The sequence below is a fragment of the Jaculus jaculus genome, chromosome 5, assembly GCF_020740685.1.
Source record: "Jaculus jaculus isolate mJacJac1 chromosome 5, mJacJac1.mat.Y.cur, whole genome shotgun sequence".
In the NCBI taxonomy this organism is placed as follows: domain Eukaryota; kingdom Metazoa; phylum Chordata; class Mammalia; order Rodentia; family Dipodidae; genus Jaculus; species Jaculus jaculus.
In genome coordinates this window covers 7,557,288-7,570,987 of record NC_059106.1, presented here as the reverse complement: position 1 = coordinate 7,570,987, position 13,700 = coordinate 7,557,288, and the positions used below count along the sequence as shown (strand labels likewise).

At 55.7% G+C, this 13,700-nt stretch overlaps 1 protein-coding gene across 1 annotated transcript in view; it reads left to right on the top strand.

Annotated features, from left to right (window-relative positions):
* The window catches only part of Arhgef4 (Rho guanine nucleotide exchange factor 4), a 147,514-nt gene extending 133,841 nt beyond the window's left edge, over positions 1 to 13,673 (top strand). The window contains exons 6-14 of the mRNA XM_045151065.1: positions 3,781 to 3,960; positions 5,028 to 5,204; positions 5,286 to 5,465; positions 6,248 to 6,480; positions 6,783 to 6,912; positions 10,554 to 10,685; positions 11,281 to 11,524; positions 12,172 to 12,249; positions 12,582 to 13,673. Of these exons, the coding sequence (XP_045007000.1) occupies positions 3,781 to 3,960; positions 5,028 to 5,204; positions 5,286 to 5,465; positions 6,248 to 6,480; positions 6,783 to 6,912; positions 10,554 to 10,685; positions 11,281 to 11,524; positions 12,172 to 12,249; positions 12,582 to 12,733 (1,506 nt within the window). The 3' untranslated portion in view covers positions 12,734 to 13,673. The remainder of the gene's footprint in view (positions 1 to 3,780; positions 3,961 to 5,027; positions 5,205 to 5,285; positions 5,466 to 6,247; positions 6,481 to 6,782; positions 6,913 to 10,553; positions 10,686 to 11,280; positions 11,525 to 12,171; positions 12,250 to 12,581) is intronic.
* The last annotated feature ends 27 nt before the right edge of the window (positions 13,674 to 13,700 follow it).

Genomic DNA, 13,700 nt, shown 5'->3' with positions numbered 1-13,700 from the left:
GGGCACGCGGGATGGGGGTGGAGGGGGCTTCCGCCACGCGTGTGCGCACCATGTCCGGCCGGATCTGGAGTGCTCCCTAGCATGCCGTCTTGGGGGTGGCCAAGGGGTGTGGTGGCACACGTGCCAGGGGGCGCTTCAGTCTGTGGTCTGTGCCCGTGCTGGGGAGGAGGAGGGGCAACATGGCGAGTCTCTGTGATTGAGGATGGGACCGACTGCAAGCCGTGGCGACTGTCTGGAAAGGGGTGCCTGAGGCCACAGGGAGTGCAAAAGCGGCTGCGGGCGGCCGTGGAGGACGTCAGAGCCCCTCTGCGCACATCACCTGCACTTGCTTTTCGGATTTGAGGCCTTGTGTGTGTGTGGGGGGATAAAAGTGCAGTCTCTCAGGGCAGAGCGCCTCCCCGCTTGCTTTGGTGGTGACAGAGCGCAAACTCCCACCACATCCCCACGCGGCAGCTCTGTGGGAAGCCATCGCCACCCTGCATGTGACAGGGATACAGGAGGTGGCAGGGCCTCAGTGGTGGTGATGGTCAGCAGCGGGCAGTTTGCCCTCGCCAGGGCAGTTAAGACGTCATCTCATAAAGCACAGGTAGGGATGGCACCCCTGCCCCTGGCTTGCCTTGACAGAGACACAAACCCCCCCCAACACACACACAGAGGTCCCTGTGCCTCAGAGTCAGCCTCTGCCTCCCACTTACCCTGGAGAGCCAGCTGCTATCCTAGCCCTGGAGAGCCAGCCTGCATCCTGGCCTTAGCCATCGGTGCCCCTGGAATGGCTCTGCGCAGACAGTTGCCCAGCTGCCACACGAGTGGGGCTTGTCGCTAATTAGTCTTAGGAAATGAGTCTCTGGCCTCCCAGAGCCACATTTTGTCTTGCTGACACCAGAAACGATGCAATTCAGAGCGAGACCCTATTGGACTGCCATGCATGTGTAATGATGTTACTTGCTGAGGCACAGAGAAGTCTTTCACAGCTGCGCACCTATCTGGGGCTCCCTATGCCCGGGAGCCACAGAAGTGGCCAAGTCTCTCCACTCCAGAGGCTTCCGGTCACTGAGAAGTGTGGAGCTTGTTCCTAACGGCGCACAGCGCCCTGGTCTCTCTTGTAGGTCCCGCCTCCAGCTGCACACCTCTGGTGGCCTTCCCGGAAGCTATGTAGGTAGCTGCCTGTGTAGTACCCACATCTGTCAGCAAGGACCATGGAGCGTGTGAAGGGGAGGGACTGTGTGTGTCAGTGTGTGTGTGTGCTGGGCACGTGTGTAGAGGCCAGGGGACACCCTTGAACGTCGTCTCTCAGGCACCATCCACCTTTTTTTTTCTGAGTCAGGATCTCTCACTGGCCTGGAGCTCACCAGCTAAGCTAGACTGTCTTGCCCAGTGAGTCCCAGGTGTCCTCCTGGCTCCACTGCCCAGGATGACAGGCCTGAGCCACCATGCCTGGGCTCCTCCTTGATGTGGGCTCTGGGGACCAAAATCAAGTCCTCATGCTTGCTCTTCTCAGCCAAGAGGCCTTTCTTCTCAGCACTCACTGGAGGGACTCTGGGGACGGAGGCTGGTTTCTTGGCCAGTTAACACAAAGCAGGAGCCAATTATGCAGGAGAGTGTGTGCTTTACTTTCCCCAGGTCTGTGGCCCGAGTTACAGGCCCCAGGCCAGCCACATCCCCCTGATGTTGTTCACTGGCCCCCCACACCGCTGAACCCTCTCACGCAAGCCCACCGCAAGAGGCGTGCCGGCTCCCGTCTCATCTCAGCCGTCAGTCACCTGCAGGAGGTCCTGGGTGCAGAGGCGCTGAGCGCAGAGAGGGAGGCCCGCTACCCTCAGGAATAACACAGTGTTCCCTGAGTGTCTTGGGCGTGTCCCCCTTCCCACGACATGGGCACCGAGGCCTCACAGATGGTGATGGAGTTGGGGTGGAGGCTTGGGCAGTGCTGGCTGGGAGCTGCTTCTGCTTCCTGGGTCAGTGTGAGGGTTAGCGTGCACCCTGCTTCTCTTAGAGCACCCGGGCAGGGCAGAGGAGGCTGCCGAGGGTTGAAGTTCAGGGAGCAGCGGTGGGTAGTGGGGGGCACGGCTTGGGGGTGCTCCGCCCCAGTTCTTCCCTGTCAGGGTGGCCAGTGGGAAGCTTTGTGCAGCCTGGCCCCTCGACCCTTAGCCACTGGGGCCATTGTGTTCCCACAAAGCAGAAGCTTCTGCACAGGAAAGCAGGTGTCCATGGATGGAGGACACAGCTCCATGCACCAGGGTCACTTGGGAAGGGGCCAGAAGGAGTCCACATGACGAGGGAAGCCTTGCCAATGATCTGAGCAGAGAGACCAATACAGACTGCTATAGCTAGGTATAAAGTGGTTGACTCGTGACAGAAGCCACAAGAACAACCAAGAGGTGCTTGCCACAACTAACAGCTACAGGAAGTACTTGTTTCAGGCTGGAGAGGTGGCTCAGCACTTAGAGACACTTGCTTGCAAAGCCTGAAGACGCAGATTCAATCCTCCAGTACCCACAGAAAGCTAGACATACACAGTAGAGCATGTGTCTGGATTGCCTTTGCAAGTGGCAAGAAGCACACCCATACTTTCTCTTCAATAATAAAAGTATTTACAATAAAAGGAGCTGGGAAGATGTTGCAGTGGGTAAAGGCACTTGCTTACAAAGCCTGCTGGCTCAGGTTCAAATCCCTAATATCCATGTGTAAAGCCAGATAATAAAAAGTGATGCATGCATCTGGCATTAGCTTGAGGCGGCAAGAGGCCCTGGTGCACTCATAAAGACACACACACACACCATGCAAGCAAGTAAATAAATAATATTTAAAAAGTAAAACATATTTAGAAAGAAGTACCTATTCTTGAGCTCGGGAGTAAAGGGAGGTAGTTAGGATGGTTTACACAGATTCTTGGGGCTCGGGATCTAGTCTGAAGAGGGCTGGCCCTCAGCTAGTGTGGGTGTCTGGGTTACAGGAGGCAAGGATTCAAAAAACATGATAGGGCTGGAGAGATGGCTTACTGGTTAAGGCTTGCCTGCAAAGCAAAAGGGCCCGGGTTCAATTCCCTAGGACCCACGTAAGTCAGATGCACAAGGTGGCATATGTGTCTGGAGTTTGTTTGCAGCTGCTAGAGGCCCTGGTGTACCCATTCAGTCTCTCTCTCTGCTTCTCTCTCTCAAACAAATTAAAATATATTTTAAAAATCTAATAGCTGGGCATGGTGGGGCTCACCTTTAATCCCAGCACTGAGGTCCTGAGAGTTCAGCCTGGCTTAGAATGAGTCCCTGCTTAAAAAAACAAACAAACAAACAACAACAAAAAAAGACAAACAGGATCCAGCTCCTGTGGTGGCAGGGTAGCGTCATACCTGATCAAAACACCTCACAGGCGGTGCAAGTGTGCAAGAATCCACGCACGGAGGGTTGAGAGGAAGCCCCGTGCCCAGGAGAGCATGTGGCAGCTGTTACATTATCCCAGCGCCACGAAGCCAGCATGGGAGCCGAGAGGCCATTGCTCAGTACAGACTGTGGACTGAGGACAATGTGGCTGAACAGGAAGGGAGCCTTGCGACCATCAGATTTTGGGTTCAGTCTCACTTCAGGCTCCCTCACTGAGCCCTGACAATCTAGACATGCCCAGTGCACACTCCTGCCCCACAGGAGCTGCTGGCCTGGTGGGGGGTGGGGGAACAACTCTGTCAGCTCCTTTGTAAAGCAGGGCAGGAACCCCTTTCAAGGCTGCTGGGTGGGGCAGGGCGCGGCAGCCTGACCCCTCTGACTTGCCTGCTGTGGCTCTTTTCAGCTCATCAGTGATGGCAGTGTGGTCTGTGCTGAAGCCCTTTGGGACCATGTCACCATGGACGACCAGGAGCTGGGCTTCAAAGCTGGAGATGTCATCGAAGTGATGGATGCCACCAACAGAGAGTGGTGGTGGGGCCGTGTGGCAGATGGCGAGGGGTGGTTTCCAGCCAGCTTTGTGCGGGTGAGGTTCCAGCAGGTGCTCCCCGCCCCACCCCCCAAGAGCCTCAGGTTCTGCTCAGAAATCGAAGCCTTGGAAGTTCCCGTGGCCCTCGGGATGGGGCTTAGAGCACCCCATCAACGCTGTTACCTGGCGCTTCAGGTAGCAGAACCAGTGCATTCCTCTCCTGTCCCTTGCTCCCAAGCTCCTCATGACAAGCCCTCAGGGGCCAGAAAGAGCAGCTCAGAAGCACAAGGGGAGTATGCTGCTCGAAAGAACACTACCACTTCAGACACCCAGTCAGCCCCTTTTCCTAATTTACTGTGGAGCGTTCATTCTCCCCGCGCCCCCTTTTTTTCTGGTTTTCCGAGTTAGGATCTTACTCTAGCTCAGGATGACCTGGAATTCACTATGAAGTCTCAGGGTGGCCTCAAACTCATGGTGATCCTCCTACGCCTGCCTCCCTAGTGAGTGCTGGGATTAAGGGTGTGCACCACCACACCCAGCTTCATTCTTAGGGAGAGTGTACCATTTAACAGGCACACTTCCTGGAGAGACAGGGACCAGAGGAGACCCAGTCATGGACAGGTCAAGTCACTGAATCACGACTGCAGGGAGAGGGGCCAGTTCCCATCCTAGGCTGCCTCTGGTTTCTGGAGAAGTGATGTGGATATAGTTTCCTAAATGCCAGGCAGAAGACCCCAGGCCCTGGTACTCAGGTGTGCCTCCTATGTGGTCATCCCGGGCCCGGTGTGCCCCCCAAGTCTGCTGAAGAGCCAGCAGTGCTGCTACCCAGCCGCCTGTGTCCCGCTCAGGTGACCCACTATGGCAGGCTCTAGTCCAGAAACTCCTGTTGTCAAAGCACGGTAGAAAACAAAGTCTTCTGAAGGGGAGGGCGTGTCAGTGGCCGTGGCCATCAAACTCGCTGTCCCTTGTCCTGTCTTCGTGAGCGTAAGGTACTTATAGGGAATTCCAGGAGAGTCCTTGGGCCTGTGTGTCCTGCATCCTGTGGATCCCCCTGGTCTTGGCTTCCTGCTGCCCTATGCGGAGTTCAGGGCACAAGGGACCTGAGGGGTTGCTCTTGTCTGCAGCTGCGGGTGAACCAGGACGAGCCCTCGGAGGATGAGCTTCCCGGGACTGGGGCCCGTGAGACTGCGGATGGTGGCGTGGAGGTCCAGAGCAGTAAGGACCAGATGCGCACCAATGTCATCAATGAGATCCTCAGCACAGAGCGGGACTACATCAAGCACCTGCGCGACATCTGTGAGGTGAGGCAGGCCAGCCGGGCATGCCGAGGGTGAGGGTGGGCGGGTAGGTCTGGAGGGGAGCCTGGTCGCCTCTGTCCCCAGGGCTACGTCAGGCAGTGCCGCAAGCGCGCAGACATGTTCAGTGAGGAGCAGCTACGCACCATCTTCGGGAACATCGAAGACATCTACCGCTGCCAGAAGGCTTTTGTAAAGGCCCTGGAGCAGAAGTTCAACAGGGAGCGCCCACACCTGAGTGAGCTGGGTGCCTGCTTCCTGGAACACGTGAGCACATGCACTCCCGCAGGTCCCGCCGGCAGTTCCCACCTTCCCCTGGCCCCACACACCCTGGTATCTTTGCTTCTGTCTGAGCCTGCCTCTCCCGCCTGAGCCCAGGCAATCTGCCACTCTGCAGCAACTTCCACACCAGGTGCCCCAGGCCCCAACGCGGTCTGCTCAGCTGCCCGCCCCCTGCAGTAGCAGTAGGAGGTGGAGTGCTGCTGTGGGGGAAAACAAGTCCGCGAAGGCCCCGGGACAGAAGCGTTGAGCATCCGCTGGGGGAAGGGTTTTCTGTGGCCACAGCCCAAGGCAAAGGCGGCTGGGACACCAGTGGCAGGCCTGGAATGTGCGTGTAATTTACAGACTGAACAGCAGCAGGCAGGCATTCAGCTGGGATTCATGGACTACTGACCTGATGGGGCAGATTGGCCTACTCTAATTTGACTCAATCCAGGACGTCTGCCCCTCCACCTTCCAGAACCCTCCCTGCTTAGTCTTGATAACCCTACCAGATTATCACCATTAATTTCATTTTTTTTTTAAAGAAAATGGATACAAAGTCAATACCTCATGAGGGTCCTTCTGGGAAAAACTGGGTGGCTACAAGGGTGGGCACACGCATTCCGGGGGAGTTCCCTATCTCTAGTGACTACAGAGCTTGTGCCCAGCGACACTGGGAAACCGCTAAAGGAAATACAGAGGCTCCTGGCCGTCCCAGTGCATGGCTGTGCCCTGTTGCCTGGGGAAACAAGAGGCGGCTGTCCTGACCTCCACCTGTGTCCCTCCAGCAAGCGGACTTCCAGATCTACTCCGAGTACTGCAACAACCACCCCAATGCCTGTGTGGAGCTCTCCCGGCTCTCCAAGCTCAGCAAGTATGTGTACTTCTTTGAGGCCTGCCGGCTACTGCAGAAGATGATCGACATCTCCCTGGATGGCTTCCTGCTGACCCCAGTGCAGAAGATCTGCAAGTACCCCCTGCAGCTGGCCGAGCTGCTCAAGTACACGCACCCCCAGCACAGGTAGGAGGCGCGAAGCTGGACGGATCCCCAAGGCTCTGCAAGGCTTTTGGCCAACCAGTTAGTTGAGCATTTGCGGTGGGCTAGATCCTGCTGGGGGCCCAGGGAAACAGTCCAGGAGAGGGCAGGCCTGCCCTTGTGAGCTGTCACTGGAGTAGGGACCGGGCTGGAGACACCCTTAGGAACACAGCTCTGCTCCACACCTGTATTTGTGGACAGGGACTGTGCACTTGATGGGCGGCTGCACCCAAAGGGTACAGCCCACAGGGACGACTCTTCAAGCTCCCATGTCTGTTCTGCCTCAGGGATTTCAAGGACGTGGAGGCCGCCCTGCATGCCATGAGGAACGTGGCCCAGCTCATCAACGAACGGAAGCGGAGACTCGAAAACATAGACAAGATTGCTCAGTGGCAGAGCTCCATAGAGGACTGGGAGGTGAGACCCCTCCCCCTGAGGCCCAGAAAGGACTGTGACATCCTTGCTTAAACATTGTGCTTGCCATGATCCCCGGGAAGCCCGTGAAAAGGTAGGCGTGACCACACATGACTAACCCCCAGTGTGAGGGGGACAGAGACAGGGAGGACTGCTGCGCTCACTGACCAGTCTGACTGGATCACGAGCGGGAGGCTCGGTGAGAGACTGTGGCAAAGAAGCCAGGCGGCTGGGCAGGGTGGTGCACACCTGGATTCTAGCACTCTCGGGGTCACGGCCGAAGGGTCACTGTTGCAGTCAGCTCCACGTTGCTGGGATGCACATCCAAATCAGACAGTTGGGGGAAGGAAGGGGTTTATTTCAAGCTTAGAGATGCAGGCGGAAGGTCCATCTACGGCGGAAAATGCTGCCTCCCATTCATCGATCCAAGCAGAGAAAAAAACCAAAAACTGCACCAAGCAAACAAAACACGGGCTCCGGCAGACACACCAAAGAGCAGTGATCAGCAAGGACCCACCACACCGGGCTTACTCTTCTATTTTTGTGGGTTTTAAAAATAGTTTATTTGCCTGGCGTGGTGGCGCACACCTTTAATCCCAGCACTTGGGAGGCAGAGGTAGGAGGATCGCCGTGAGTTCGAGGCCACCCTGAGACTACATAGTGAATTCCAGGTCAGCCTGAGCCAGAGTGAGACCCTACCTCGAAATACCAAAAAATAAAAAAATAAAAAAGTTTATTTATTTGAGAGAGATAGAAGCAGGTAAAGAGTGGGTGCACCAGGGCTCCAGTCACTGCAAACAAACTCCAGACACATGTGCCACCCTCACTGGAGCTCACTGAATAGGGAACGCTGGCTGCCCAGTGAGCTCCAGGGATCCTTTTGTCATCACCTACCGAGTTCTGGGATTTACAGGTGTGCTCTACTGTGCCCACATTTATGGGATCCTGAGGATCAAACTCATGTCCTCATCTTTGTGAGGCAAACATTTTACCAAGTCTGCTATCTTTCAAGCCCTATTTATTTATTTATTTTTTGAGGTAGGGTCTCACTCTAACCCAGCCTGACCTGGAATTCACTATGTAGTCTCAGGGTGGCCTTGAACTTATGGCAATGCTCCTACCTCTGCCTCCCAAGTGCTGGGATTAAAAGTGTACACCACTATGCCCAGCCTATTTTTACTTTTTTGAGACAGGGTCTCATATAGGTCAAGCTAGTCTTGAACTACATGCAAATGCCAACACATCCAGTCTTATATGCACCACACCTGTTTTTATATAATTTTGAGGCTCAAACTCAGAGTTTTGGGCATGTGAGGTATGGTAGTGTGATTCAGGTCTCCCCCATAATAAACTTAGGTGTTCTGAACACTAGTCCCTAGCTGTTGGCAATTTAGGAATTAATGCCTCCTGGAGACAGTGTCTTGTTGGGGGCAGGCTTATGGGTGCTATAACCAGCTTCCTCTTGCCAGTGTTTGGCACACTGTCCTGTTGCTCTTGTCCACCTGATGTTGGGCAGGAGTTGATGTCCACCCTCCATTCATGCTGTCATTTTCCCCTGTCATCATGGAGCTTCCCCTCGAGTCTATAAGCCAAAATAAACATTTCCCCACCCCACCTGCAAAAAATGTTCCTGCCCCTGAAAAGCCCAAGAAGTTCAGAACAGAAACGGAGCTATGAGACTCCTGGGACAGACAGACACTGGTGGTTGGCAAGCAGGTGGTCTTGTGGGAGCACTGGGACTGTGGTGGGGTCTCCTGAAACCAGACAAGCATCTGGTGGCCTTTCTGAGTGCAATACAACTCACTCACCAATAGCCTAGGGGTAGCCCTGACCTAAGCAGCTGTTTCTAAGGCATGCTGGTCAGTTCTGCCCCCAGCGACAGGCTGAACCTCTTTAAGTTTTAGTTCACTTGGAGACTCCCAACAGTTTAGATCCAATAATGTGACCAAAAATGGATCCCTGCATACCAGGGCTTCCTCGGCCCAATTTTGTGACTTTGCACATTGCTGTTTATCTGCCAGTCTTGCTTTCTAAAGGCAACACGGGTGCCTGAACCAAGGGTAGCGTTCCTGTTTCTTAGAGGTACGGGGGGGACTGCCCCTCTATCAACCTGCCTCTTCCAGAGAACTCCTCACCCCTGTGAGGAGCTGCTGTGCGCTTCCCCAGCTGTTGGGATGTGAACGTACCTGAAAGAATGAGCCACAGAATATCCTGGAGTATCGTGGCTGTCATCCTTGTACTGAACTCAGATCCCTGCATATGGGGGAGCTGAGCAGTGTGGTGGACTGGTTCTGACACTCATGCCTGACTAGGGCCCGGACAAGCTCAGTCCTCCCAAACTGGAAGCAGCCAGTAGCTCCAGTGACTGACATTTTGGGAGGGGACCAGACTGGAACAGGGCTTGGTTACCATCTGAGGGCGGCTGGTGGTTCTTCAGGTACTGAACAGAATGAGCTGCAGAGGCGTATTCCAGTATTTCTGTAGGGCAGCACTGTCTAAGGAATCACATGAGGGGCAGGGGAGATGGAGGTCTCAGTGGTTAGTGTTTGCTCCACAAGCCTGACGGCCGGAATTCAAACCGCAGGACTCAAAACAGTGCACTGCACCCGTTTGTATTCCCCACGTGTCCATTGTTTTCTGCTTGCAAATAAAAATATCTGTTTAAAAAAGTTCACGTGAAGCCTGGTGTGGTGGCACATGCCTCTAATCCCAACAAAGGTAGAAGGATTGCTGTGAGTTCGAGGCTACCCTGAGAACAGAGTGAATTCCAGGACAGGCTGGGCTACAGTGAGACCTATTTCAAAAAACAAAAAACAACAACACAAAAATCCATGTGAGCCACAGCTAGAATTTCATACTTTATTTGTAAGCAGTGAGGGGGAGTGGGGAAGAGAAAGGGAGAGACAGAATGCGCATGCACCAGGGCCTCGTCACTGCAAACTCCAGACGCATGCACCACTTTGTGTATCTGGCTTTATGTGGATACTGGAGAATCATCCCCTGGGCTGACAGGCTTTATAAGCAAGCACCTTTAACTGCTGAGCCATCTCCCTAGCCCTAGGATTCTATACTTTCTAGTAGCCATGTTTAAAAAGGAAAAGGTGTCAGCTGGGTGTGGTGTACGCCTTTAATCCCAGCACTCAGGAGGCAGAGGTAGGAGGATCACCAAAAGTTCAAGGCCAGCCTGAGACTACAGAGTAAGTTCCAGGTCAGCCTGGGCAAGCATGAGACCCTACCTCAAAAAAAAAAAAAAAAAAGTGAAATTCACTTGGTTTATTTAACTCAGTGTATCCAAAAGATTTCAGTATTTCAACATAAAATGAGTAATATTTTACATTGTTTCATGTTGTTTGAAAAATCATTGTGAATTTTACACCAACGTCACGTGTTCATCAGATCATCCATATGTTCCCAGCGCTCCTTTATCGGGCCACTAGTCACAGTGAGGTCCTGTTTTGCAAGGATAGGCCAGACCTGCCCACCCTCTACTCCTCACCCCACGTCTGAGAGACCCGGGGACCGTCCTTGGGCTTCAGGCTCTTTGTTCCTGCCTTGGCTTGGTCCTGTGGGTGTGCAGTGGGAAGCCCCCACTCACAAACAGCCCAAGGTGTGCGTGGCTCACGGCTCTCCTTGGGTTCCCCCAGGGGGAAGATCTCTTGGTTAGGAGCTCGGAACTCATCTACTCGGGGGAGCTGACGCGTGTTACCCAGCCTCAAGCCAAGAGTCAGCACAGAATGTTCTTTCTCTTTGACCGCCAGCTCATCTACTGCAAGAAGGTATCCGAGGGCTCTGGCCCTGCTGGGTCCGTGTCATGTAGAGTAGGTGGGGCACGCTGAGGGTCGGGGGCAGCCCCTCAGAGCAGAGGACCCCACTGGACTCTGCTGGCTGGTCTCTGTCCCCTGAGAGCTACAGTCAGGTCCTTAGAAGTGGGAGGACAAGGACCCGAGGAGGCTGTCTGCGGTTGAGAACACCTTCCTTCCTGACCAGGCCCCTGCCTACTCAAGCTACCAGTAAGCCTCCGCTTCCCTTCCTAGCCTCAGCCCGAGGCTCTGCTCCCCGCATCACTAGGTGCCTCTCTGCTGCTAGATTCTGCCCCTTTCAAAATGTGGCCCAGTGACCCCCATCCATGAAGCCCTGGTCCACAGTACTCTCTCCTGGCGCCGCCCTGCGTTGTTTTAGTTTGAGGCTGTCTGCTCAGCAGACCCTGTGGACTGCCCTCAGCCAGCCGGTGGCTGGACACTCAGAGAGAAGGCTCCCCCACTTGCGGCCCAGCAAGGCTGGGGAGGCGCCTGGGTGGGGAAAGCGGGGTGGGCTAAGGACACAGGCAGAGGCAGGTCGCTGGATGGCAGGGCTCAGGGCAGCTTCTGGCAGGACCTGCTCCGCCGGGACGTGCTGTACTACAAGGGCCGGCTGGACATGGACAGGCTGGAGGTGGTGGACGTGGAGGATGGCAAGGACAGAGACCTCCACGTGAGCGTCAAGAACGCCTTCCGCCTGTTCTGCGGGGCCTCGGGGGACAGCCACCTACTGTGTGCCAGGAAGCCAGAGCAGAAGCAGCGCTGGCTCAAGGCCTTTGCCAGAGAGAGGGAGCAGGTGCGGCTGGACCAGGAGACAGGTGCGAGGCCCTGCTGCGCTTTGCCTGCTCCCCGGGGTCCACCCGCCGGCTGGTCGGGGCCACCTTGAATGAGACACCATGAGCCTGCAGGCCTCTCCTTGGTCTGGCTCTTGAAGCCTCCTGGCCCGGCATGGGCACAGGCTCTGCTGTCCTCACCCCACGGGCAGGACTGGCTCTTTTTCCATGGTCAGTTTCATGGCATGGGTTTGCTGGTTTGCGGGAGTTGGGGTGGGGGGGTTGTGAGCTTCACCCCACCCGTTGGTATCAAAAGGAGCCGCTTTCCAGCTGCTCAAGCCCGGGGGTACTGCTTTGCAGACTTCCCCACCCAGTAAGCAGTATCACCTCCTCTTCCCTTGCTATTTTCCAGCTCCCCTACAGTGGGGAGGATTCCGACCCTGGACAGATGTCAAGGGGAGGGAGGGTGGGTGAGAGAGGGGATGGGTGGAGGGCCTCAGTGAATCTGTCCCCTCCTCCGGCTAGCAAGGCGGGGTTGGTTGAGCAGGGGAGGGAACAGCCTCAGCTGTGCCAGGCTGAGGCCTCCTGGGATCTGGGCACTGGCGTGAGGACAGCACCCAGACTTGGAGGTGCAGCCCGAGGAAGCACATGGGCAGGAGAGGGAAGCAGTGTCTCACGCATGCTTTCCTCAGGCTTCTCCATCACTGAGCTGCAGAGGAAACAGGCCATGCTCAACGCCAGCAAGCAGCAGGCCACAGGGAAGCCTAAAGGTAAAATGGGGGACAGTCCCACCTCCTGGGCAGGTCTGGCCTTGACTGCACCCCATCCCTGACCCCCAAACCAGAGTGTCTGGGTCCTTGGAGGTGCTGCTGCCCTTTGCTGATGCGTGTCCCCCAAGGTTGGGTAAGGGCCATGGATGTGGGGCTTTGCCCTTGACCCAGCGGACCTGGTATCAAGAGTGACCAGGCTCCCTTCTCCAGCTGCTGACAGGCATGCTTAGGGCCTCTCGAGACATCTTGTCTCCGTAGGTGATACTAGACATCCCCTACCTGGGGGCCCTCCCCCCCCCGACCCATGTGACACCCCTGCTGTCTCTGCCCAGTCATCAGCAGGCCCAGCTATCTGACCCGCCAGAAGCACCCGGCGTTGCCCACCACCTGGCCCCAGCAGCAGGTTTTGGTGCTGGCAGAACCCAGGCGGAAGCCGTCCACCTTCTGGCACAGCATCAGCCGACTGGCACCCTTCCGCAAGTGAGCCAGAACGGACCTGGCGGTTTGTGAACATGCAGCCCCAGTGTGTTCTGAGGTCTCCTGCAGCTGGCCCTCTGCCCGTTCTGTCAACAAAGAACCAGAGCCTTACCAGGGTGCCTCTGGTGTGCTGGTCCCTGACTTCTTCCCCACTGGAGTGTGGTGTTGAGTGGGCACTCATCTCTGCTTTGGTCCACACTCTGGACCTGCTCAAGGCCTCCACTGACAGTAGCCTGACAGCCTCAACTCCACTGAGCAGGCCAACATGCAGAGCTATCTGGTGACTCTGGAGTCTTCTTTGGAAAGCTAATAACCTCCACTCTCATGGTCTCTGGGCAGGAGACTGGTCATCAGCCACCTGAAAAACTGGGGTGTGTCCCCTCTGCTCTCCAAACTGGCCTTTCAGGCACCTGGTCCAGCTGGTGGTACCAGGCCACTTGGCAACTTCCGAGGGTAATGAACCAGGAGTTCTGTGCTCAAAGTCTGGCTCACAGTTGCCCTTCTGCTTTTTGGCCCCTCTTTAGACACCGCCGGCTGAAGGACATGCAACTTCCCTTGTGACATGTGCAGCGAGAACAAAACCAGCCAGCCAGCCACCCACCCAAGTACCTGGGTCTGAATGTGCTGTGTAATCATGGGGTGACCGAGAAACACTTGGTTCCTGTGAGGACTTAGTCGTGTTGTCTCTCTAACAATGGAGAAAAGTAATTGTTAGTGACACAGGAAGATTGCCTTACCCTAGTGAGCCTGAGAAGCCATAGGACTGCGTTCTGCGGCCCGGCATCCAGACCTGCTGCTCTGGCCCCAGTGCTGGCAGGGGACCGCAGCCAGGCCTGTGCGTCGGTGCCGAGGCCACGGGAGCCAGCGGCATGGACAGTCACTCTTGCACTGTACCTTCTCCAAGCCAGAAATGACATCTAATTTCATAAAGAAACTTGTGAAAAGCCCCTCTGTTGCTAGCCAGCGTTCTGTTG